The following is a 27,317-nucleotide window of genomic DNA, read 5'->3' on the forward strand; positions in this document are numbered from 1 at the left end:
GGGAAGCAGGCAGGGCCCAAAGGCAAAAGCCAGAAGAAGGCAGGTGGGGGTTTCTGGGGCTTGACGGCAGCAGGGGTGACCCACCTTTGGGGTTTCTTAGAGCAGATCTGTTATTGTATCCGTTTTAGGGCAACAGTCACCACCAGCCCCGTAGCTGTGAACTTGGAGCCCCATTCTGTGGGGGTCATCTTTTTCCCCCACAGGAAGGGGTTGCCCCTGGATATGTTCCTGGGGAGCCTCAGTCACCTGAGTCTTTGAGACAAAATGGGGCCAGGGCCCTGAGAGTCTTGCATTTTTTTTCTACTGCAAACTTAGCAAGATATGTATATGAACATGAACATGTATATGTATATGTATGTAAGATGTGTATATGTATAGCTATGTAGCGCTCTGCAGAGCCGTGTAGATAGCCACTCACATGAGTGCACATTGTAACCCCATGTTGCCAGGACACCCAGGTCACCTTACATCCAGCAACCCACCCTGGCCCTCAGGCTGGGCACCACAGGGTCTGGGGAAGTGTTCTTTCCAGTCCTCAGGGAAGAGGACCCCAAGACCTCTCAGCAGGCTCCCTTCCTTACCATCTCTGGTCTCAAGTCCAGTCCTAGCCCGACATCTCACCACCTGGAAGCAGAAGACCCCCTCCTTCCCTGTGGGGCTCAAGCACATCCTATCACCTCCGTGGCCCTCCGTTTTCCCATCTGTATGGTGGGAGGTGAGGCGAACTTCTATTTATTGAGTCTGCTCTGTGCCAAGCACTGGTTTAGCACTTTACACACATTAACTCCTTCAATTTCACAAAGACCATGAGGTGGATACTTTGATTCTCCCCATTTCACAGGTGAGGAAACTTGAGTTTGAGGCCATTTTCCCAGAATTGTGTAACTAGGAGTGGCAGAGCCAGGAGTGATAGGAGATTTAAATCCATGACTGCCTGAGGCCAAATCCTAGTTCCCTTCCAGAAGCAACTGTTGAGAGGGACTGAGTGAGTCCCCAGGCGTGGTGGTGTGGGAAGAGACCAGATTTTGGAAGCAATGAGACCTGGGTTCAAATCCCAGTCCTGCCACTTCTTAGCTGTATGACCTTGGGCTAGCTATCAGACCTGAGTCTGTTCCCTCGCTTGTAAAATGGGAACGATTATAGTACCACTTCACAAGAACCTATGAGGACCAGATGAGAAAAGTAGCAGATGTGAAATGCCCAACCTCGTGCCTGGCACACACCATAGTAGGTGCTCAATAAATCACATCTCTTCTGTTCCCTCCTCATGTGCCCAGCCCACCGCTCCAACAAGCTATGGTGAGAGCCCAGAGAACCCTGGCTGAGGGCTCCAGGACCTTATGATCTCAGGACACAGGAGGTGACTGGGCCTCCTGAAGGGCCTCCTGTGGCCAGCCGCGGGCTTGAGCCAGGCCTTGAGAGGTGGGAAGAGTTAGGAGGAAGGAAGGAAGGAAGAGGAAGGAAAGGTAAGAGAAGGGGGGAAGCGAGAAAGGGGAGTGGGGTGGGATGGAGGACACAGGATGGGCCCAAGGTGGATGTGCAGGGGCGGAGAGGGCTTTGGGTGGGGATCCAGAGGTGTTGGAGGGCACCTGGAGGGGACTGGCCTTGATTCTGAAGGCACCTGGGAGCCAGAAGCAGGTTCAGAATGGGGGGCCGATGTGAAAGCAGCTCAGATGCCTCCTGAGGGACACTCCTCTTCTCCAACCAGACCCTGCCAGAGCCAAGGTTAGTGGTCTGCCTCCACCTGCCTATCAGGCTGGAGCAGGTTTGGCTGCCAAGACCTGCACAGTGGGGAAGGCTGGTCCCGCCATGTCCATCCAGAATCCCTCTCCATGCTCCAGCCAGAATGAAGTCAAGATCAGATTTGGTCCTGAGTTGTCCTGGGATGTGGGGCAGGCCAGTATCTCCATGGATGGGCCACATGAGAGGGAGGCAGTCATCCAGGGCAGAAGGTAGTGAGAGATCCTGGGAACCTGGAGAGAGACAAAGCACCTAGCTGTGGTCTCTGTTGGGCAGGAGAATGCCCCTTAAGAATGCCCCTTGGGCCCAGGGAGTTTTCAGAGCTGGAAGGATTTAAGTGGCAGCCTCTACCTGAGTCTGGCCCCCACCCTACTAAGGAAGGCCATAGGACTTGATCCAAAGCCAGTCTAGTCCTGGAGGGGGTGGGAGAAGGGAGAGGAGCAGGGGTGGAGGGTGCAGGGGCATGAGGCGTGAGGACCATCCCCCTTGCCATCAGGGCCTGGTCTCACCACCCTCTTGTCTGCACACATGCGTGCGCACGTGCACACACACGCATTTTATAAAAGCTCTGACCCAGCCCAGCCACTCCTCAGAGACTGGGGAAACCAGGTCCTATGAGTGGGCCGACCCATCTCCAAACCCCCACAAGCAATTTTCAAATCTACCACTTTTAAAACAGAAAACGGTAAATGCACCGTGTTGTATATTTTATTTAATAAAAAAAATGCCAGCAGATGCTGTCTTCTTCAGGTGTCAGGGATTGGGAGAAGAGAGTAAGGTCAGTAGGTAGGCTGGAGGGCTCAAGAGCCAGGCTGTGGTGAGTGGGGAGGGCACAGCCCCTAGAGCACATGTGGGCACTTGGGGGGCAAAAACCTGTGACCCCAAGAGCAGGGGAGCAAAGATGTGAGGGAGTGTGGGAGGGCTGGCTGTGGGTGCAGGTGTGCTTTGTTTATGGGCTGGTGAGTCATTAAGGAGGAGTGTGAGTGTGTGTGCGTGTCCTTTGTCAGCTGGTGGACATGTGAGACCCTGACTCAGACCCTGCCCCCACCAGCTGCCCAGAATGGGACTCCTTGGTGCTCCCTGAAGGGGAAGGAGCACAGTCACTGTGCCTGTGGATTCCAGTGGGATACTGAAGTGGGAAATGCCACCTTAGCCTGGTCAGATGGGCCCTTCAGAGGGTGGCTGGGGGACCAAAGGTGATGGCTGGGGTAGGGCGTCATGGCCAGGATGGAGGGTTTCAGAGTGGCCAAGAATGGGGCACAGCTGCTGGGCCCCTGTGCAGGTTGGGGAATCTGAGGGCACACTGGGGATGGGCGGCTTTGCTATTGGGGGTGGGGCACCTACTCCCTGCTGACAGGCAGGGTCCCCGGGTTTGGTCCCCAGACCCTCCGTGAAGCCTTCAGGCAGTTGCCCTTACCCCTCCCCCACCTCCCCGGGCTGTGGAGGGTACCCACCAGTCCTGCGCCTTGCTGGATAAGGGAGAGGCAGCCATCTGTGGCTGGAACGGTGAAGTCCCCAGGGCTCCCGGCTTGGAGCGGGGACTGCCTGCCATGTGGCCGCCTGCAGGAGGAGGGGAAGTCCTCAGAAAAGGGCAGGGAACCCGGTCCCCATCACTGATTGCCAAGTGGATGTTGTTTCCATGGGAACCGGCCTCGGAGTCCCGTTGCTAAGAAGGTAGCTCCGCAGGCCCAGTGTCCCCATGACAACTGCCCCCTGCGGCCCAGGCAGTGTGGTTCCTCTGGGACTGGTGGTGGGGACGGCAGAGGTGGCCCACGGGGCTGGCCTTTGAGGCTAAGGGGAAGCCTTTTCCAACAATGATGGGGTCCAGCCAAACCTTGAGGGCAGAAGTGCACCTGGGTGGTCCCAATGATAGTCACCCACACCCACCACCCCTGCCCACCCAGGGCAAATCCCCCAGGTACCTGCACCGGGCCTTTCTCCTCCACTGTGGGCTATGGGGGGCAGGTGGGCAGGCGACACCAGGCACTGTCTTCTCTGTTCCCTGATTCCAAAAGGACACTTAGTAAATACCCACCTTGTGCCAGTCGCTGGGTGCTTCCGCCTTCTCTCCCTCTACCCACACCACCCTGACTAGTCAGAATTCACCTCAGTTACAGTGAGCCAAAGGGCAGCACGCTCAGTAGGGCAAGGAACTTGCCCCCAACCACGCAGCTAGAATGTGAAGGGGTCAGGATGCACACCGGGTCCTGGGGACTCCACACCTGCCCCTTCCCGCCGGTGCCACACTAAGGGCTAAAAGGAGCAGTCTGTCCGGGTGCAAACAAGAAAGCTTGGGTTGTCTGGAAAAATTTAAAAGCAAGAATAAAAATGACGAAAGTCAGTTTGCTTTCTCTTATCTGTCATCATCACCACCGACCAGCAATTCTGAACAACATCGGGGATCCAATACTCCCTCCCCACTGTGATGGGCAGCCCCACACCAGACGTGCCCCTTGCCAAGGGCTGCTAGCCTGGGGGTGGGGGGCAGGGTGCAGGCCCGAAAGCCCCCTTTCCACCTTCACAGCAATAAGCCAGAATGACCTTTGTGAAAAAACACTGAAAAAGTTTGGCAAAATCCCTCCCTCAACTCTGTTTCTTCCCAGCAGCTGGTGTCCAGCTTCTCAGCCAGACTTGGAGAGTTCTCTCAGCCATCTCAGCTTCCCACCCTCCTGTCCCTTCCTTCCAGTCACTTCTTCCTCCACTGCAATCTGGCTCCCGCCTCCTTGCCCCTGGTGGCCCCAGACCGGGTCATGGGCGGCCCTCCCTGCACCCCGAGGGGCAGCTTTGCTGCCTGCATGGCGGGACCCCGCTGACCCGGCTTGCCGGGGCTGCTGAGACCCCGCTCCTGCCTTTTTGTTCTACCTCTGTGGTCAGCCTCAGCATGAGCGGGCTACTTCTCTGTCCTCAAGGGCGGATACTTCCAGACCACCCCTGGGCCCTCCTCTTCTCATTGTGCACATGCTTCCTGGAGACCTCACCCATGCCCGTGGCCCCCCTGGTTTCCCCTCTGTTCGGGCCCCCAGGCCTCTGAGCTTCAGCCTGGGCCCCTGTTGCTGGGGTCCCCTGGCTCCTCATCCTTCTCTGACCCTTTTCTGAACCACCTCTTACTCTTTCTTGAGTTTGGAGTTTCCAGGGCCCCACAGAGCCACTGGCTCTAGCCCTGCCCCAGGCCCTGCAGATTCCGCTTCTCCAATTTTCTTTCTCCTGAGGGTAGAAATTTCATACACACAGAAGAAGATATAAATAAACACATAATACATACATAAAATAAGTACATAAATAAGACATTAAAAATATAAGCAGCCATGTACCAGTCACTCAGTTTAAAAAACAGAGCACAAGGAATTCCTTTGAAGGCCTTGGTGCTGGTCCCCAACTGTATCTCTCTCCCTCTCTCCAAGGAAAACCACTCATCTGAACTTTCTCTCCTTCCCTTACTTTTCCTAATACTTTTATTGCCGAAATAAAATGTCTCTCAACCATATACTCAGTTGCTTACCAAGGTTGGGGGAGGGGTGGGGATTGAAAGTAGCTGTCTTTGCAAGGAGGAGAATTTCATCAATAACACTCAGAATTGTTGATGTATGGGGATAATTCAAAGCAGACCGAGTTTTAGTTCATTTTCTTGTTTTCCATTTCTTTACAAATGATCTACCTTTTCATTGCCTGCCCGCTCCACTTTCCTATACCACTAAGTACATTTGTAAAAATCTGAGCTTTGCGTAAGTGGTATCTGCCATATATGGTCTCCAGTAATTTGCTGGTTTTGTTCAATATTGTAATTTTAAGACCCTGTTGATGCACGGAGCATAGTTAACTCATTTTCACTGCTGCATCACATTCCAATGTATGATACGCCCCCCGTTTTCATAGGCATTCTTCTGGAGCTAGCTATCTTGGTCAGTTCCAGCTCCCGTTATTATAAACACTGCTACTAGAAATGTTCTTGGGGCGCCTGGGTGGTTCAGGTGGTTAAGTGTCTGCCTTCAGCTCAGGTCATGATCCCAGGGTCCTGGGATGGAGCCCCACATCATGCTCCCAGTTGAGCGGGAAGCCTGCTTCTTCCTCTCCCACTCCCCCTGCTTGTATTCTCTCTCTCTCTCTCTCTCTCTCTGTCAAATAAATAAATAAAATCTTAAAAAAAGAAAGAAAGAAAAAAAAAAAAAAACGTTCTGTGGCTCCGGAGAAAGATGCGTAAAAAGATCTCTAGGGTCTGTATCCAGTTGCGGAATAATGAAGTCATAGGGTGAATTAATCTTGGCTTTACAAGATCAGGCCAAACTGTTTTAAGCAGTTCCAACAATTTATACTCCCAGCTGAAGTGTATGAGCTACTCTTGCTCCACATTCTTGCCAGTAAGTGGAATCATCAGACTCTCTTATTTTTCCCAATCTAGTGATATCCGAGTATGTTTTAATGTGCAAATCCCTAATTACTAGTAAGATTGAATGTTTTCTCACATATTCATTTGCCATTCCTATTTCCTCTTCTGAGAAATATTTTTTCATGTATTTTGCCTGATTTCCCATGATCTTGTTATTGATTTGTAGCAGTTTTACTACCCCCCCCGCCACACACACGCACACACACATGTGCACACGCACACATGTCTATTTGGGAAACACATTCTTTGTTAATGAGATGTTACAAATGTCTTCTTCCTATTTATGGCTTTTAATTTCACTTTTTTGGTTTTGATAAGCAGAGGTTTTACATTTTAGTGAGGCCCAGTTTAGCAAAGTATTTTCTAAAATGTCTAGTATTTCTTTAGTGTCTTTTTTGCTGGCTTAAGAAATCCATCTGCCTCTGCTGTTTTAAAGATATTCTTCTATATTAATTTGTAAAAATGTGAAGTGTTGCTTAACCTACCTGACCTAACTTTGGTCTGTTGTCAGGCTAGAATTCAACTTCATTTTTGCCCCATACGGACAACCAGTTGTTCCTAGTAATTTGCCCTGTCACTTACACTTCATCTCTGGGTCCATATGGAGGCTCTGTGTTCAGTACTATTAGCTTGTCTATCCTTGTCCAAATGGTACCCTGCTTAGTCACTATAGCTTTATAAAGTATGTTGATACCTAGTTGAGCGAGTCCCCACCTTCTTTCTCTTAAGGAATGTCTTGGCTACTCTAGGTTCTGTATTATCATATATACATTGTAAAATCACTTTGTTAAGATGCATGAAGAATTCAATGGACTCATTTGAAATTACATAAATATTAATACTTATATCCCTATGGATGAACAGAACACAACTCTCCCCCCCACTTGGGTCTTCTTTAAATTTTTTTTTTTTTTTTTTTTTACTATTCAGGCTAATTAGCCCTCACTGCCCCAACAGAAAAAGCTCCAAATTTCAATGGTTTCATACAATAAGGGTTTATTCCAGCTCAGGTAAATTCCTGTGCAGGCCAGGCAGCCCCTGTCTTCACAGATGTCAGCTGGAACCCCCCAGTCCTCTGATCACTGTGGGAGGAACGGAGACAACTGGAAGAGATGAGTGATTATGAACCCTTCTCTCCAGCAGCGACACACTTCACTTCCTCTCATAGTCTGTTGTCACTCGGCCACCATGTAACTGCCAAGGAGGCTGTGAAACGTGAGGGAGCATATGGGATATTTGCTGGGCATTAACTGTCTCTGCCAAATCTTTCACACGGCTTTATAGTTTTCTTCATGACAATTTGTACATGTTGTTAGATTTATTCCTTGTACCTTGATAATTATGTTGCGATTGCTGATTGTATCTATTTGCTTCACAGAGGTTGAGTTTTGACAAATGTACACAGTCCTGTAGCTACCCCTAACTGTTAAGATCGAGAACATTTCCATCGCTCGTCCAAACCCTTATGTTCCTTTGCAGTTAATCCCTGTCCTCCCACTCCTGGCCCCTGACAGTCTGCCTCTGTCACTAAAGTTCTGTTTTTTTCTAGAATTTCATATAAATGGAATCATAAAATATGTGTCTCTTGTGTCTGATTTCTTTCATTTAGTCTTAAGCTTTTACGATCTGTCTGTGTTATGTGTACTGCACAGCCACACTCCCTTTATGGATAAGCCACAATTTGCTTACTCATCCCCTAACTGCAGAACACTTGGGTTGTTTCCAGTCTTTAATTATTCAGAATAAACCTCCTATGAAGATCCATGTTCAAGTCTTCATGTGGACATGGATTTTCATTTACCTTGAATAAAGAACTAGGGCACCTGGATATCTCAGTTAAACAACTGACTCCGTTTCAGCAGGGGTCATGATCTCAGGGTTGTGACATCAAGCCCTGAGCCCCGAGGTGGAATCTGCTTTGTCCCTCTCCCTCTCCCTCTGCCCTTCCCCCTGCTCACTGCCCCCTCAAATACATAAGTAAAATCTTTCAAAAAATAAGTATCAGAGTGGCATTGCTGGGTCATATGGTACGTATATGTTTAACTTTATAAGAAACTGCTAGATTATTTTTTGAGCTGGAATACTGTTTTGCATTCCCATCCACCAGCAGCTGTATAAGAGTTCTGGTTATTGCACATCCTTGCACCAATCGATATGGTCGGTCTTTTATTTTTACCATCAAGAGATTGTGTTATATTAACTGCTGGTTTTAACCTGCATTTCCGTAATAACTAAAGTGCTGAGTATCTTTTCAGGAGTTTACTTGCTATCAATATTTGTACTTTGGTAATGTGACCATTCCAATCTTTACCCATTGGTTTTTGCTTGTATTCTGAATACATTATTAAGTTATAAATAATATATTCAGAATATAAGCCCTTTATAGCATGTATATTTTGTAAATATTTTCTCCTAGCTTATGGCCTGCCTTTTCATTTTCTTAACCATGCCTTTCAACACTTTTTTAAAAAAGATTTTATTTATTTATTTGACAGACAGAGATCACAAGTAGGCAAAGAGGCAGGCAGAGAGAAAGGAGGAAGCAGGCTCCCTGCTGAGCAGAGAGCCCGATGCGGGGCTTGATCCCAGGACCCTGGGATCATGACCTGAGCCAAAGGCAGAGGCTTTAATCCACTGAGCCACCCAGGTGCCCCCCTTTCAACATTTTTTTAAAGCTTTATTTATTTATTTTAGAGAGGGAAAGAGAGAGAGCATGAGCAGGGGGGCAGAGGGGGAGGGAGAGAGAGAATCTCAAGCAGACTCCATGGCCAGCATGAGCCTGAAGTGGGGTTCAATCTCACCACCCTGAAATTATGACCTGAACCAAAAGGAAGAATCAGATATTTAACAGACTAAGTCACCCAAGTGCCCCAAGAGGTAAACATTTTCAATTTTGATCATGTTCAACTTACTGAATTTTTATTTTATGATTCATGACTTTGAACAAGGGAATTAAAAGGGTACACTAGAAAATATTTACTTAACACAAAGGAAGGCAGTAACAGAGTAATAGAAGGACCAAAAAAAAAAAAAAAAGACATAGAAAACAAATAGCAAAATGCCATGTGTAAATCCTACCTTATCAGCAATTATATAAAATGCAAATAGTAAACATTCAAATTAAAAAGCAGAAATTGGCAGAATGAATAATACAACTCTATAATTTTGATAGATATGTATTAATATATAATATAATATAATAAAAATATATTATAAATACATTAATATGTATTAATATATTTATGTGTTAATAATACTCCTTATTGATGTATTATTTAATATATTAAACATATACTAGACATATGAAATTTCAACTCTATGCTGTCTATGAGAGACACATACCTCATATTCAAAGACACAAGTTGAAAGGATGTGAAAAGATACATCATACAAATTTTAGCCAACAGGGAACTGGCATGGCTATATTAATAACAAAGTGTATTTTAAAACAAAATAGGTACTAAAGACAAAGAATATTTTAAAATGATAAAAGGGTCAATCTATGAAAAAGATTTAACAATTAAAAACACATATACACCTAACAACAGAGCCCCAAAATCCATGAAGCAAATCTGACATAATGGAAGGGAGAAATAGATAACTCAACAGCGACAGTTGTAGACTTACCCCACTTTCAATAATGGGTAAAATGACTGGATAAACAATCAGGAAGGAGACAGAAAATTTGAACAACACAAACCAACTAGATTTAACAGGCATCTAGTACACCCCACCTGACAACAGCAAAATACGTTATTTTTCTCAAGTACCCATGGAACATTCTCCAGGATAGACAGGTGTTAGCCTCAAAACAAATCTCAAAAGAGTTAAAAACCATACAAAGAATATTCTCTGATGACCATATAGTGAAATTAGAAGTTCATAACAGAAGGAAATCTGCAGGGGCGCCTGGGTGGCTCAGAGGGTTAAAGCCTCTGCCTTTGGCTCAGGTCATGATCTCAGGGTCCTGGGATTGAGCCCCACATGGGGCTCTCTGCTCAGCAGGGAGCCTGCTTCCATTCCTTGCTCTCTCTGCCTGCCTCTCTGCCTACCTGTGATCTCTGTCTGTCAAATAAATAAATAAATTTCTTAAAAAAACAAAAAAGAAGGAAATCGGCAAAATTTGCAACTGTATGAAAATTAAACAACAGACTTCTAAATAACAATAGGCTCAAAAAAGAAATCACAATGAATATTAGAAAGTAAACTGAGATGAATGGAAACAAAATGCAGCATACCAAAACTTATGGGGTGCAGCAAAAGCAGTGTTCAGAGAGAAATTTATAGCAAATAAGCTGCCATAGTTTAAAAAAGACCTTAAATCAATAACTTCAACATTCACCTTAGGAAACTTGGAAAAGAAAAACAAACTAAACAAATCAGGTAGAAGGAAGGAAATAATAAAGATTAGAGCAGAAATACAAAAAAATGATACAGGAATCAGCAAAACCAAAAGTTGCTCCTTTGAAAAGATCAACAAAATTGACAAATTTTGACAGTTTGACAACTGACCCCGTTGGAGACTGTAAGGCAATCAAGTCCAGTTCCAAAAATGAGGTAATAGGTACCTACGTACTCTTCGCAAAATGCACATCGTTTTGTATAAAGTAGATTTAGAGAGAGTATTAACGTGCTGTTGACACTATCAGTAGAGAGGGTATTTTCCCCCCTGGTAATTTTGACAAAATTGCCATTTTGGAACCTCCTAAGTAGCAATTTTTTTTTTTAAATTTTTGTGAACAAACTTGAATTGTAGTTTCTTTGATCTGACAATCAATAACTTTAACAAAGATCTGAGTTTTTCAAGGGAAGTTTTCATATGCAAATGTTACAATTTTACCTCATTTGTGACATCAAATTAACCCTGTTAATGCTATATAAAGAAAATGGACTCATAACTTGGCATTAAAAAAAAAATCTAGTGGCATCTGGGTGGCTCAGTTGGTTGAGCGGCTGCTTCGGCTTAGGTCATGATTTAGGGGTCCTGGAATTGAGCCCCACATCAAGGTTCTCACTCAGCAGGGAGCCTGCTTCTCTGTTTTTGCCCATGCTCCTTCTCTCTCTCTCAAATAAATAAATAAAATCTTTTAAAAAATAATTTAAAAAAATCTAGGCTGCCAACCAACCAACCACAACAACAAAAAACCAGAGAAGAGAATGAGCAAGAAAACTCAAAATACTAACAGGAAGAAGAGAGGGGATATTACTACTTACCTAAAAGAAAAAGGAACAGAGGGGTAAACCGTTGACAGCTATATGCCAACAAATTAGATAACCCCAAGAAATGGGGCAAATTCTTAGAAACATACAAATTACCAAAACTGAATCAAGAAGAAATAGAGAATCTGAATAGATCTATAACAAGTAGAGAGATTAAGTTAGTAATAAAACTTCCCTTAAAAAAAATAGTCCAGGACCAGATGGCCTCACTGGAGAATTCTACCAAATGTTTACAGAACAATTAGCTCCAATCCTTCAAAACAGAAGAGGAGGGAATTCCCTTACTCTACGAGGCCAGTATTACACTGATAAGCAAAATCAGATAAAAAAAAAAATACATAAGAAACCCTACATACCCAAATCCCTTATGAATATGGACACAAAAATCTTCAACGAATTCTCAAGGGAGACGACAATTTTTACTTACTTTTTATTTTTTTATTTTTTTTTTATTTTTTTTTTTATTTATTTATTTGAGAGAGATCACAAGCAGGCAGAGAGGCAGGCAGAGAGAGAGAAAGGGAAGCAGGCTCTCTGCCGAGCAGAGAGCCCGATGCGGGGCTCGATCCCAGAACCCTGAGATCATGACCCGAGCCGAAGGCAGAGGCCTTAACCCACTGAGCCACCCAGGCGCCCCTTTACTTACTTTTTAAATGCGTCAGTGCCAGTCAGTTTTCCTGACAGCCTGGAAGCTTCCCTGTCAGCGCTCTGGAAGTGTTAGCCGGCTCCTTCCGGCATCTCCTGCCTTCCAGGAGGCAATGTTAGCCGGCTCCTTCCGGCATCTCCTGCCTTCCAGGTTCCTGGTATTAGGATCCTGCTTAGGGGAGGAAGCACCAGCTTCCATTTTCATTTGCCACTTGGGGTCAGTTTTTTGGTCCTTTGTGAGGGAAATCCTTTACTTTCTTTTTGAGCCAATCATTTCTAAGTAACCTGGTTGTAATTTAGCCGGTGTCTGAACGTCCCCTGCTCTACGGATCTAGTGGAAGCAGGAATTCTTCTTAGTGGAATTCTCGTGAATTCCCCACCATCCTCAGTGTTGACTTACTCCGTGACCCCCGCATGCTACAGTCAGGGTTGGACATTCCTTCCTCTACCAGATCATCACTCTGCTGGGTCTCAGCACTTGTGCTGGGTGGTCATTTCTGTCTGTGAAATGTCTGTGTTCCCCTCTAGACTGTGAACACATTAACAGAGATAGACTTAATCATTTTATATCCTTGGTGCCTGGCGCAAGGTGGAGCCTTGGGGGTATTTGTGAAGCCATGAATGATTCCCAGCTTCTTGGGTAAAGAAGACCCTTTTCTGACTGGTCCCAAATATCCCTCTTCTCACATCAGCTGCCCATGGGCAAGATCTCTTTGGCTCCAATTCCAGCCAGTTTCCCTTCTCTGTGTTAGTCTAGAATGTTCATCAGCTGGTTCTCTTGCCATGTCCTAGGCAAATTTGTCCATGGGAGTTTGATCCATCATTGTCTTCAAGTGTAGGTCTGCCTTCCTGGCCTCTTCCAAAAGCTGCCCAGAATTCTCAGGAAGACCTGGGTTTTGGGTTTATGAAAGGAACCCAGCTTATTCTTACCTCACTAGGATGGACCCTCCCCTGGTGGTACCTGGCCAACCAAACCCAGCATGATGGGGCCTAGAACCACCGCTGCACTGTTCCAGGGATTCTGGGGAGGATAGCACCAGCTCTGTACACCCTCTGTATCCTCTGCTCTGGCCCACTGGGATGCCAGGGCTTAATCCAATGACAGCAGGCTAAGCACAGTTCTAGAGGCCCCGGCCTTAGCAGGAACAGGGGTGGCTGACTTGTTCTTCAAGCGATGCTGATGGCCACATGAAGTGAGCAGCCTCCCAGCTCTGCAGAGGTTCCTCCCCACTCCAGATAGATGGTCTCATAGTAATTCCTACACTCAGCTCAGCCTTACCACCTCTGAGAAGCCTGTCGGGTTGTGTGCTCCTGGGATGAGTTAGGATGTTGTCCAATTCCCCCAGCACTGGGCCATGGTATCTTCAAATCCATCTTCCTCAGCTAAGTTCATTCAGTGAACACCTATAGTGTACTAGGCACTGGGATGGAGAATCCAAAAACTAGGATTAGTGTTTTCCTTGAGGAGTTCATTTTGGCGTCTTGGAAAAGACAGAAATATGAATAGGAACAATCAGAGGACCGGATGGTTATGTTGGGTCCTTAAAGATGGATAGGAATGTACTTGGGCATAGAAAGCCAGTCGTGAGGGTCGTGGGTAGGGTGACAATGTGAGGCAAAGGGAAGGGTCTAGAGGTCAGACATCACGGCTTAGGTTGTAAGTGCAAATTGCAAATAAATGTCAAGAGGCAAACGGGGCCGCGTTGATCTCTCTCCTGCAGGGCAGGTGATGGAGAAGTGATTGTAGGGTGCTGAGCATGGGACAGAGGCCAGATCTGAGTTAGAAAAGTCACCCTTGTATTTGTGTGGAGGCTGGAGAGACAGAAGTAGGGGGTCAGCAAGGAGTCTGCCCCACACGCGATAAAGAGGAGTCATTTCGGGGGACATGAGAGAGAGCTGCAGGATTTGCTGAGCCGTGTGCTGTGGTGTTGAGGGGAGAGTTTAAAACAGCTCTCAGATCTCTCCTTTGGAAGACCAGGTCCAGAGAAGAAGGCAGATCCATTATGAGAGACAGGCATGTAGCATATGTACCTGTCAGGAGGTAGGTCACTGCTCCAGGGCACTGGGATGGAGAGGGTGGAAATCTACGACTGCAACCTAGACACTAGCTGAAGTCAGCCTGCCTCTTAAAATCAGAATAAAGCTGACTGGCTTTCACATTCCTTGACCTGTGAAAGGTCTCACACCCTTCCCCCTGCCCCCTGGATTTCTGTGAATTCTCTGGTTTAGGTTTGTTTGTTTTGGTCATTTCCAACTCTGGGCTCCTGTTTCTGGTGATCCAATCCCATTTATGGTCGCCCTCACATGCCAGATCTGTGGTCTGCCCATCCCCACATTGGTCCACCTGCCCCTTTTCTTGTTGGGGGGAAGCCAGTAACTCATGCCAGACCTTGTAGATATGGCAGACTTCGTGCAAGATCTGGGGAGTAAGAGGGGGTTTGTTTCTAGTTGTGCAAGGAGCAGACAGCCTTAAATTACTCTCCGGCCGTCCCATTTGAAAAAGCACTTTGGGCACCTTAAGGGCAGCCATTTCCTGCTGGGGCTACCTTCCCACCTTGCCCCTCACTCTCTCACCATCTTGCTTATACCTGCTGCCAGCATACCCTCACCCCTGACATCATTTCAGGAAATTCTGAATTCCTCTTACTCCATAGTGCAGCAAGAGCTCCTTCTAACCCTTCTCAGCTCAGCTCCAGGCCCATCTTTTCACTTCCAAAACCCATCAAGTTCCTCCTTGTTGAGTAAAAGGGTGTTTTGGGGGGCACTTGGGTGGCTCAGTGGGTTAAAGCCTCTGCCTTTGGCTCCGGTTGTGATCCCAGGGTCCTGGGATCGCGCCCCACATTGGGCTCTCTGTTCAGCAGGGAGCCTGCTTCCTTTCCTCTCTTTCTGCCTGCCTCTCTGCCTGCTTGTGATCTCTGTCAAATAAATAAATAAAACTTAAAAAAAAAAAGAGTGTTTTGGGATGAACACCATCCATTCTGCTTAGAAAATATTTGCAGTTTTAAATAGCACTTTTTCAACATTACGTACTTTTCAAAGATTATGAAAAATGTATTCTTTTCCTTCAATTAGTCTCTCCCACCTCTCTTCATAGCTCTTCTGGTGAACCTCCTCCTTTGGTAGCTGGAGACCCAAGGTGAAGAGTTGTACCTGCTCTCTGGGGGCCCTCGTAGCTCCCTGCTTCTCCCTGCCCATGCCCCCTTCCCCATCAACTTGATGGCGTGTTCAGAGATATTCTCCAGTCTCTCCTGGTGATACCACACCCCTGGTATGGGAAAATGGCTGAGAATAGGAGGGAATGATGGACTGGGGAAAGAGCCTCGTTCATAATGTTCATCTTAGAACTAATCTGGAGGACATTCTTGCCCTAGTTCCTAGCACCAAGTCAGTCACTGAGGCATCAGCATCATTTCTTAGGACTGCCAGGCACACAGGTCTTTGTTATCTTTCAAGTCCACCCCAGGACACCAAATGGCCATGGCTGCTGGAATGGGAGGGTCCTGGCACAACAACAAGAAAGACCTATTAGGATCCCTCCAAATGAGGGGTGGAGTGGTATTTGTGTGGGAAACCTTCCAACATACTCCTGGTCCTGAGTCCTCATGACCGTCATCCATCCAGGAGACCCGCATCTGCTGTTGTCAGAAACTGCCCAAGCATCAGGTGTTTGGAGAGGAGGAATTAACACGTCCCCACAGTCCGTAGTCCAGTGGAAAAAGACTCAGATCAACAAATCACTGTAAAACGTGCCAAGAGCTCCATCTAGGGATACAGAGGAGGATGAGCACTGGCAGGTTGTCTGGCTGTTAGAGCAGGCGGGGCATTACCCCAATGTTTATAGCAGCAATGGCCACGGTTGCCAAACTGTGGAAAGAACCAAGATGCCCTTCAAGGGACGAATGGATAAGGAAGATGTGGTCCATATACACTATGGAGTATTATGCCTCCATCAGAAAGGATGAATACCCAACTTTTGTAGCAACATGGACGGGACTGGCAGAGATTATGCTGAGTGACATAAGTCAAGCAGAGAGAGTTATCATACGGTTTCACGTATTTGTGGAGCATAACAAATAACATGGAGGACATGGGGAGATGGAGAGGAGAAGGGAGTTGAGGGAAATTGGAAGGGGAGGTGAACCATGAGAGACTATGGACTCTGAAAAACAATCTGAGGGCTTTGAAGGGGCGGGGGGGGGGAGGTTGGGGGAACCAGGTGGGGGGGATTGGGGAGGGCACGGATTGCATGGAGCACGGGTGTGGGGGAAAAAAAAATGAATACTGTTACGCTAAAAAAAAATTAAAAAAAAAAAGGGGGGGGGTCCATGTGCAATACTATGATGCCTGTTTCACCATCGCTTTCTGTGGCTAGAATGCTGGGTATACCCAGCGCTGGGGAGCTCAGCCTGGAGAACTCGGCAGACCAGCACAGACGTTAGCACTGAGAGCTCTGATGCCATCCCGAGGTCACTAATGGGAATGACGAGATTTGGGTTTAAGGAGGTACATTCAGCAGCAGAGCAGATGAAGTGCTGGGGCTGAGGGAGCCGCTGGTAAGGACGTGGGGCTCCCTGTCCCCTACTCGATTGCCAGTCGTGGAGGGGAGGGGGCCTACGGCTGCTGTGCTCACCATTATTCCGAGTCTAGACCCTCAGATACTGTAAGAAATCTCACAGCGTTATGGACTGAATTATCTGTATCCCCAAATTCACATACTGAAATCCTAATTCCCAATGGGATGGTATTGGAAGGTGGGACCTCTGGGAAGTGATTAGGTCACAAGGGTGGAGCCCCCATGAATGGGATCGGTGCTCTTCGAAAAAGCCCCCAGAGATCTCTCTTGCCACGTGAGGCCACAGCAAGAAGACAGCATCTCGGAACCAGGAAGCAGGTCCTCACCAGACTCCAGATCTGCTGCTACTTTGAGCTTGGACTTCCCAGCTTCCAGAATTTTGAGAAATCACTGTTTGCTGTCTGAGGCCCCCAGGCTATCGTATTTTTGTTCGAGCAGCCCAAGCTAAGACAGTGCAGGTGGACAGGAAGTGAGGCAGCCTGGCAAAGGCGGGGCCCAGAGCAGACCTGCTCCATATGTCACCCCAGAGAGGTGGGCTGGGAGCGGAAGGCCTGGATCTGCGCAGCTGCCGAAAGATCGAGCTGCGGCCAGGATGCTGCCACACCAGGGACTTGGCCTCTACACCTTCCAGGAGCACCTGCACTTCTCTGCAAGGGTCCCTTGGTTCTTTCCATCTTCCGTTCCTTGGGGTGGCTCCGTCCATGCAGGGCAGCGATGGTGGCATGGGGGGCGGGGACAGGACTCATCTTCAGGGCTGGCAGACAACCTGACCGTGGCCTACCTGACCGCAGCCTACCTGACCGCGGCCTGCTGTCTCCCCGCTCACCCGCCACACCTCCCTCAGGGCCCCTCAGAACTCCTGCCTTTAAGATTATGAGGGCAACAGCGAAGTCATGTCAAGGCCGGGAACCAGGGACGCCAAAGCTCTTGTTTTCTTAAGGAAGAAGTAAACAAACTCTTTGACCACACCGGAGCTTGATTGGATTAAAAAAGTGTATTGGATTTCCAATACTAAATAAAAACATGAAATTGTTTTTTAAAAAGCCATAGAGTTTACAGCATCAACTACAGAAAAGGCCAAACAAGTGTGTACAGAAACCAGGCCCCAGCAGCCCTCCAGGTCCCCTTCCAGCAGGCAACAAGGCAAGACACGTTTGTTCCAAATCCTCCTGAAGGAAGCTGCCGAGCAGCAGCGCAACTAGGACATTACAAGACACACAATGGTTTAATTTCAAAAATCACAGGAATATGTAAGAAAATGTATTAAACTGTGAAAAGGTGCAATACAGAATAGCTTTCCTTTTTCTTAATTTTAAAAAAATCCCCCAACTTTGAACAGTTATTTTATTTAAAAATAGGCCCCTCCCCCCGCCCCCGTTCTGCGGCAGTATCCAGGTGCCGAGGCCCTGAGGTAACACGAGTGTCAGGGTTCGCGGGAGGGAACGCCCCGAATACCGAGCACGTTTCTTTGGGCAAAAGGTAAGACAGCTTCTGGGGAATCTAGCCCTCCTGGTGTCCAGAGTGCTCTCCTCAGGACCAGTTTAAGTGCACTGGTTTTCCAGAATCCCACCTGGCACAGTCCTGTGTGACCGGCTGGCACGGCGGCGGGACTCCCGGCATTGCACTTCTCATTGCCCCCAAAATAATAAATACAGAGTTCATCTACAAAACCAATATGTGTGAAGACCTCAAAAGGAGAAATAGCGACTGTACAAAGGCAAGTGGGGCGTCTGTGGGGCCAGGGCAGAGCCCGGGGCCCCTGGGGCTGGTGGGCTGGGTACCTGCCCGTGGTCTCAGCAGCTGACCTCTTCCTGGCTACAGAAACAAAGCCTGATGCACCTTCCACACTGCCTTCTGGGGAGTTGGGGGGAGTAGGGGAAGATGCCTGACGGTCAGTCCTGGATTTTGTTAATATTCTCAGTATTAAAAAAAACAACCCACCTCAGCTCCTTACCTTTTTAAGACAAAGAACGTAAGGGCTGTTTGCAAAGGCAAAGGGCCTCCCAGCATGTCCCAGGAGCTTCCTGCTACCCTGTGCTGATCAGGGGCTTCGCTGAGCTGCTGGGATGGAAGAGGCGGTGGTCACCTCTGCTGTCCCTGTCCCCTGCTACCTCCAGAACAATGTTCAGAAAGGAGTGGAGAGCCTTGGGGGTGCTGCAGCCCCTGCCGGCCTCGTCCTTGTGAGTGCTTTCCCTAAGGGGCTCTGAAACACGGCAGCGAGAGCCGGACCCGCCAAGGACAGAACTAGAGAGAAGCAAGGAGTCCTGTGAGGAATCCAAGTGCCTTTCTTTACCTCCCGCGACCCCCAGGAAACACATGGTGACAGCAGGAAAGGACTCCGTCTTGCCCCCTGACTTTCCGGGAACGGCTGGGCCTCTCGGCCTGTTCCGCGTCACTCTAGAGATCGGAAGTGTGGCACTGGCTCCTCAGCATGGACATTCTCACCAGGATGTGACTCACTCATCAGGGCAGCTAAGTCCTCGAACTCACCTATTGCACAGAAGAATTTTTTAACAAAGATCCAAACGAAAGTCCAGTTGCAACTTAGTGACAATAGAGATGGACATGCCAGGACAGGACGAAAAAGAAGATGCTTCCGTTCTCTGCAGGCTTCTGGAAGAAAGCACGACGACTGAAACATTCACAGACCTCAGCAGCCCCTCCACTTCCTATTCCCAACCCCCCAGCCCACCCCCACCCCAATACTTCGAAACTGCACAGAAAGCAACAAACAAGTCTTTTCAATGTTACATTTCATTCAAATAGATCTGTGATCTCACAGTGATGAGAGGAGAAAAGTCAGGCCTTTAATAATTATAATAAAAAATAATAAAAAAGCTTACAAACAGCAATGCAACATTTCCTCCCTCCCTCAAAGTGATGGATTAACAGCTGGTAGAGGATGCAATGACTCGGAATTCAAAAATAAGAACAAAAAACAAGCCAACCCCTGGAACAACCCACATTGTCAATGACTTTCCATACGTAATTCAGACAAGCAGTCAAATGTCAACCACTTGTGGAGAACACCATGGACTCCCTTGGTTTTTGATAGTGTTTTTCTTTCGAAGGTAAAATAAAATAGGACACAAATAAAACTGTACGTGAATGCCAATGTCTACACTCCATGAAGGCGACGCGGCTGCAGTACGAAGACACAGCCTGACCACAAAATGAAATGTACGGTGCGCTTCTTGCCTCTTCCCCGGACACAAAATTTTGGCCCATGGTGCCCAGTCCTGCAGGGTATCAGCAGGCAAAGGGAAGCCGCCTTGACACGGGCTTCTTCCAGGCTGACCAGGAGAAGGCAGGTGGCCGTGCCTGGAGCCGGCCCCACGCAGGGGCGCCGGCTGGTCTGCCCGCTCGCTCTGTGTTCTTAAGTGCTGGCCTCACGTGCTCTGTACAATCCTTGCTTTCCAGGCTCTGAACCACGACTTCTCGGCCCAGGTGTGCAGTCGGGCGGGGTCTCAGGCTGTCGTGATGGCGTGCAGGTCCTTCATGAGCCCTTCCAGGTGCGCCATCTCTTTGGTCAGCTCATCTGGCTCATGGCTCTGCGGAGAGAAGGTGCGCAAGCCGTCAAGCACCGCTCCTGGCACAGGGAGATGCTCGGGGATGTCTGCTCAAAGGGTGAGTGCATCCGCTTCACACCTCTGGGCCCGCACACAACGTGGTGTGACCGGCACACTCGCAGGCCACAGGACACACACCCGACATCCTGGCTGGGCTGGCGGCCCAGGAACTTACACTCTCAGAGTCCTCCAGCATCCTTGTGGTCTCCTGCACGTCAGGGGCACTGGGCACCACCACTGGCATCGGAGGCCGGCTCCTTCCTAAAGTCCCAATGGAGGCCGTCTTCACCGAGTGAATGTGATGGTTCAGAGCTGAGGGGAAAGGGTACCATTAGGGGTGTTGCTGAGCTGCTCCCCCAGATCTCATGAAGGCAACTAAGGTCTAGCTGCTGCTTCAGGGTGAGGGATGCACCCAGACCTAGAGCACAGCTCTTGCTCTGAAAAGGCACTGCACTCAAGGGAAGGAGGGAGAAAGTGGCTAAAGAAACAGTTCCATTTGGCTTTAGAAATTTAGAAGTAAGGTCAAAATTCCTTTCATGATAATAAGTTTTTGCCTCTGCACTGATGGTATGAAAGCAACAGTGGGTAAAACCGCTGCAGCCTTAGCATAAATTAGGGCAGTGGTGCCAAACTGCAAAGTCATTCACGGACAAGACTAACATTTAAAAAAAAAAAAAAAAAAAGGTTGGTTTAACTTAAGATCATCCTTAATGAAGTAATAAAAATTACTAAATCTCCACCTTGATTATACATCCTTTATCCTATGTGACAAAATGGAAAGTATGTATAAAGTACTTCCGTCTACTACACGACGGTGGCTGACTGGAGCTCAGGACCTTTGTGACAGCTTGAGTTACAAGAGGAACTGTGGCTTCCGTCATGAAACACCAATGTCAGTCCGAAGAAAGACTGACAGACATACCAGTTATTCAGACTTGAGCACTGGGCAGACATTTTCTAGATGGTAAATAAAGTAAGCCAGTCACTTCAAGAAAAATAATGGACAGTTTTTATCCCCAATGATAAAATACAAGTTTCAAGTGAAAATTAGAATCTTGAAAAACTTGTATGTGCCACCAAGAGCTTGAGAGCCTCCCAATACTTACAGACTTTGGTGATACTAATAAATGTAGTTTTACATTTTGTATAATGAACTGTGTTAAGTTTTGGAGGATCTGTATAACTTACTAAACCAATATTTTCCAAATGATGTCCGATATCATGCATTCAAAGTACAAGATGGCTGGATTTTCATGAAACAGAGTACAAACAGTTCACGGGTATGGCTATATTACATTACAAACAAACCTGTAAGAAAATACAACTTCTTGTGTTTTGCTATAGTATTAAAAAAAGAATATCCAGTCTGAAGAGGTTACAAAAATACTCTTCCCTTTTCCAACTTCCTATCTGCGAGACCAGGTTTTCTTCTTACACTTCAACCAAAATAACATGTTGCAACAGACTGAGTGCAGAAGCAGGTTTGAGAATCCAGCTCCCTCCTATGAAGCCAGATGCTATAGGGATTTGTGAAAATACAAGACAATGTCACTTTTCTTTCTGTATTTTTGTTTTGGAAAGTTATTTTTCATAAAAATATGTTATTTATTTTACATGTTAGATTTGCTATTTTTAAATGAGTTAATAAAAGAGCTTAAACTTTTCTGTTTTAATTTCTAATACACTAAATATTGGTAGATCTAGCCCATGTAAAGAAAAGCTCCTTCATGGTCTCAATAGGTTTTAAGACTATAAAGGGGTCCTGAGACCAAAAAGCTTGAAAACCACTAACTTACTCTAAAACAGACCATCATAACAGACATGGAGAAGTAGGGAAAAGCATGCTTTTCAGGATAGGTGCTTCGTGGGGACCAGGTGAACTTGAGGAATTGATTTCCGACCCATCTGAAGGGCCCCTTACTTCCATGTCTTGTCCTCCCCAATCCTTCCCTACCTTGTAGGAACCCTACAGAGGGAGGCATTTTGGGGAGGCTAAGTGGACTAGATCTGTTGTCCACACCTATAGCCACTGGATTTTACCACCAAGAATTCTGCACCCAAAACACGATTCAGAAAGTCAGCCCTCACTCCCCACAATATTATTCTCTAGTTCATATGCATTGCCCAGGGAAGGGAGCCCATATACTTCTTGAAAGGGGCAATGACTTCTAGCTACTCTGAACTACTAGGATAAGCCTGGAAGGTATTTGCTATTGTCAAAGAGGTGACCTGTGCCCCAAGCCAGAGCCAAAGGGTCCCGCCAGTGGTGCTGCTGTCCTCACTCACCTTGCTGGGATAGTAACGGTGTGCTTGGCAGCGCGGGATCATAGGTGGGAGGGCCTGGGGGTGGGATTGCCGGCACAGCAAAGCTCTTCAATGGGTGGGAAGGGCGCACGTGGGCTGTAGGAAGACTCTGGCCTGAATCTTCCTCTTGGGAGCTTGCCAAGTAAGAGGAACTGGTAGCACCTTCAGGGTCCTGGTGATCAGTACAGCATGTTTGAGACGAGGAGGCTGGCATGGTGTCAGTGCTGGGGGTATTTCGAACGGACTCTACAGCAGGAAAGTCTAAATGTTAGCATTTCTTCTCCCATTAAACACACGCACATAGCAGGGTTCTGGCTACTTCTAAGGGCCCCTGAAATCAGCTCAATAAGCACTCAGGACCAGTGTTAGTCCAAGGGAACATGGATCAGCACCACTGCCAAGGCCAGGTAAGAATGGACTAATTCAAAAGAGTCCCAAACAACTGTGCCAACCAGCTGCTCTGCTGAAATGTTCTCGCCCACACAGCTAAGTGGTCACAATTTTACAGCATTCTCCTGAGTACTTACTAGGGAGTAGACATAAAGGTTCCTGGGGCTACTGTCTATTAAGATGTGAATATAAAAGGAGATTAAAAACATCACTCATTGACTGACCGATGGTCTTAGAAACTGGCCTGTCATAGATAACATGTCTGCCTGACAAGCACCAGATGTGCCCAAAAGGCCTGCCGGTTACTACAGAAGAGGCAATGCCACAGGCCCTGCATGCTGTTGGGGGACTGTGCACGGCCTCACCAGAGCAACAGCCCCACAGCTCAAGGGAGACCTGGACAACCAAATAGTCCAGAGGTCTGAAAATAGCTTTAAGAACATGCCACATAAAGGTGTTTGGGTCGAGAGGGAAAAAAACAGGGGAAGATCAGCCTGGAGAGGGGGACGACTAAGGAAGAACGTGACAGTCTCCAAACATGTGAAGAGGGGTCAGAGTTGTTCCAGAAGGCAGTGTGGTGGGATAGAAAAACCACTGGCTTTGGAGTCAGATAAACCTGGGCTATAAAGCTGGCATACGAGCTGGGTTAACTTGGAGTCACTGAATCTGGGTCTCTTTCTTCACCTACAAAACAGGGAGGATAACCTAATTCAGTGAGGACTGAGAAGATGTATGAAATGTGCTGAACACGGGACCTGAATAATTGATAAGGTTCTTTTCTTTGTAAATTACTGAGCGCTTACTCTGAGCCAGCCACTATGCTGTGTGCTCTACATTCACTAGCTCATTCTATGCTCACAGAAACTCAGAAGGCACCGGGATGTTAGGTGCTGCTCATGGACTCAAAATGGCGAGGGCAGGAATCCGAATACCTGCGCCCCGACTCCCAAGCCCACGCTCGGAACTCCCACATCACACTGCCCTTCCATTTCCAATACTACTGGTCCCCTTTAAAAGGAAGCCCTTTTAAACAGTGTGAGCTGGTGCGGACCCACATCCCTAACCTGAGGATGGGTCTGGAGACACCAGCTCAGGGCTAATGGGCTGCACTGGGCAGTCAGGAGGAGGGCCTCCCCTGACTCCTAGAGTCCTCCACTTCAAAAGGGAAAATAAACTTTTTAAAGTAGTAATGCATGAGCAGCCTGTAGAAATCCAACCTCTCCCTGCCCTTGTTCCTGAGGTAACATTGAATCTATTCCCTTGGGCTCCCAGGAGACAGGACGCCACAGTCATGAGTGCTAATGTACCCTCAGATTAAAGATCTTGGGTCCCAGGGGTAAGGGACTCACACACCTTTCCCCAGTGTGGAAAGCCTGGCTGTGATAACCCCACTAGGCCTATGTCACTTCTCAACCTCTCAAGAGGTGCACTGAGGACCTCATTTCTTTGCTTCCTGGAGCCAGCGATAATCACAGCTAGGAGCTGCTGGTCTTACTCTGTGCAATCCTGGGCTGGGGAGAAGCCGGTTAGAGAGGGGAGTAGGGGGTAGGAGAGAAGCAGCAGACTCCAGCCTGGACCATGTCAGCCTGTGTTGGGAGACAGGTCAGGTCAGCTCTGGGCACACATGCCTACCTTGGCCACCTCAAATGCCTGACTTTGATGTATAAGCTTCTCAGGGTCCAAGAGGTGGTGGGAAATGTAAAAAAGGAGAATGGTGTTGCCTACCCGAGTCAGAAACCTGGCCTGCTGCCACATACCAGGGCCACCCTGCTGTGTAACTGGAGAGGGCACCGGGCATGTTATATTCCCAGTGAAGGGTGTGACACGGCTGCCCCACAAGGAAAACTATCCTGTCATTAAGATTTCTCCCTTGCCTAAGGGCCTGCTACCTGAATGACTTACCTCTCAGGGTTTAAGATACAAAGTTTACACTGGCCGAGGGCTTGGACAAGTGGAAAGTGCTCTTCCTGTGTCAATTGGTGGCTCTCTAGGGCAGGGACAGCCCTACTCTGGCCAAGCCCTAGCCAAGCTTAGCCCACATGCATAGGGCTGGTGGCAGCACTGAGCTCCAGCGACCCAGGAAAATTCAATGGTGAGAGAATGTGGATCATTTCTAGACACTTGCTCTGTGTTTCTGAACTGTCTTCAGTGACTTTCCCTGTCATTAGTTTACCTTCTTTATCTCCCTCTGGTCATTAAAGTGATGAACCCTGTAGTGATACAAATCACTACTTTTTCCTCTCTTCACTGTCTGCCCAAGTTAGGAAATTTTAGCAGCACTAGACCACCTGGATCAGGGCGGTGAGGGCTGCTCTGCTCCTTGCCAACCTTCAAGCCCCTCCTAGTTGGAGAGGAAGGAAGAAGAGGCTGATCTGATTGAGAAGAGCCTGACATGCCCTCAGGCAGGCCCACATCTGAGTGGGTGGGATTCTTCTGCCTTAAAAATAGAGAAAGAGAGTCAGGACACAAAAACTGCTTTCCAAGAGCAGATCTGGAAGGTTGCTTTCCTGTCTCTGTTCTGTCTGAGACTAGGTCTATGAGGCAGAATTTGGTTCTCCAGACAACGGCCAGTGGACTGTCCTTCCCTAAGGCAAGGGCCCCAAACCTGGATCTGGAAGGAGAGAGCAGGAAGGCCCATTTTAGACACAAGTTTAAATGGCATTCTCCACTTGGTTTGGAGAATGCCAACCAAGTAAAGGTTTGGGAGAGGCAACTCTGGGAGTTGGCAGGCGTCCCCTTAATAAAGCTGTGATCTTCATCTGATGTTTTGGGTGTGTTTCAAATTGATCAAAACCTAGAGAGGGGGAATGTTATTGGTAACCCAAACTTCTAGCATGAGGTTTTGAGGTGCTTTTGAAGTGGAATTCAATTGAAATTCCCTTATTTTCCAGAACAAGCAAAATTTAATTCTACTTATAACATCGTAACTATTAACAGACACATTTCAAATGATGGAGAAAGAACATACTGTACATATGAGAAGTTACTAGATTTGCACCTAACACTGACGGGATGGAAATTAATTTTCATTTAATAAGGACGAACAGTATTTGTTCCACTCCTCCTTGAAACTGTTTAATAATGCTATTTCCCAAGATTTCCAAACTGGGGATGTGTTTAGCTGGCAATGTATTTCTTTAAATGCACTGCAGTTTTTAGGCTCATTTCCTGTTTTTTAGAGATGATGCATGCCTATGCAGCCTCTTCTAACGTCAGTGTAATCCTCTGGGCAACTTGAGGTTTACAATGTACACAAAATTCACAGGGCTGTGAATGGCCCCAGCTGGCCCCACTGGCCCTGGATGCATTTCTTACTTTGGGCCACAACAGGAGTATGTATAAGATCTAATATGAGAATTATCTTACGGCTGCCCTACAGACCCTCCTAACCACAGAGTAACTGCAAGGGGAAGGCCACATCTCGTGTCTGAACATCATCCCGAATGAGTTTTCCGTTCAGATTAGAAGATTAAAAAATAAACAAAATATGACTGAATCAAGATGCAACTTGATGAAACAAGACATGGTTATGTGATTTGAGTTATTGTGTTTTTACTAAGAGGACACCTTACACCGAGCACTTATCAACTTAGGGAGAAAAAAATGGGGAGTGGCGAATTTTACAGAAATCAATTTGAGTCAATAAGAGAAACGTTATGATACATAAACAACACAGAAAAATTCCAAATCCTTCTAGGCAGGGCAAGTCCTTCCCATTTCAGCTTGCCAACTCTGGGAATGCTTTCCATCTGGGGCTCGAGCCTCATCTCTCACCTGTGGAATTGGCCCTGTCTGAAAGGGACAGGGATGTGCCAACGGGCCACGGGCTGCCCGGGTGGTAGAGATGACTGCGAGCTGGAGAAGCGAGGCTGCTGGAGTGGAAATGATGGTGAGGGTTATCGAGGGGATGGATGGGATGGGCACTAATCACAGCTGTGGATGAACACAAGACAGAGAAGTGCTTAACATGCTTGCACAGACACACACAAGTCACAGTTCCAAGCAAAGCCACCCCTGCCCCTCCCACACAGTACAACCATTCCCTTGGCTTCTGGGGGGCAGCTGGTTGGTGTGAACAATTAGCCATGGATTTTACTTTTTTTATTTTTTTAAATCAACATGCTCCTAAGCACGTATCTATCTATCTATCTATCTATACACACATACACACACACAAAAACTTCTGAGGAATACACACTAAAATGTTAATGGGATTATCTTGGGGGATAGCATGGTCAGGAGTTAAAAAAAAAAAACTTCTCTTGGTTTATTTGTATTTCCAATTCCTCTACAATAAACATGGATTACATGAGTTATTAAAAATATCTATTTGAATATGTTACAAAATATAAATCCATAAGCAAACAAATGATGGTTTAGGTGTCTATCATTTTTTTCTCCTGCTAAAAAAATAAAAGTTTCTTTTCCTTCGAGTATATTCCTAATACATTCTGTTTTTTTCTTATTGTTGAATGAGGCATGCAATAGGTAT

At 47.1% G+C, this 27,317-nt stretch overlaps 1 protein-coding gene across 3 annotated transcripts in view; it reads right to left on the reverse strand.

The window, feature by feature from the left end:
- Positions 1-19,350: 19,350 nt before the first annotated feature.
- LOC111153340 (neogenin 1) overlaps positions 19,351-27,317 on the reverse strand; it is a 238,894-nt gene continuing 230,927 nt past the window's right edge. For 2 of the 3 annotated variants that reach the window (XM_022512319.1, XM_022512320.1), the window contains 4 exons: positions 26,600-26,758; positions 22,418-22,681; positions 20,307-20,443; positions 19,351-20,113 (listed from right to left, as the gene is read on the reverse strand). In XM_022512319.1, coding sequence (XP_022368027.1) covers positions 20,030-20,113; positions 20,307-20,443; positions 22,418-22,681; positions 26,600-26,758 — 644 coding nt within the window. In that variant the 3' untranslated portion in view covers positions 19,351-20,029. The remainder of the gene's footprint in view (positions 20,114-20,306; positions 20,444-22,417; positions 22,682-26,599; positions 26,759-27,317) is intronic. The other variant, XM_022512321.1, reaches the window with a different exon arrangement.

This window comes from Enhydra lutris, unplaced genomic scaffold (assembly GCF_002288905.1).
Source record: "Enhydra lutris kenyoni isolate GAN:26980312 unplaced genomic scaffold, ASM228890v2 scaffoldscaffold31, whole genome shotgun sequence".
Classification (NCBI taxonomy): domain Eukaryota; kingdom Metazoa; phylum Chordata; class Mammalia; order Carnivora; family Mustelidae; genus Enhydra; species Enhydra lutris.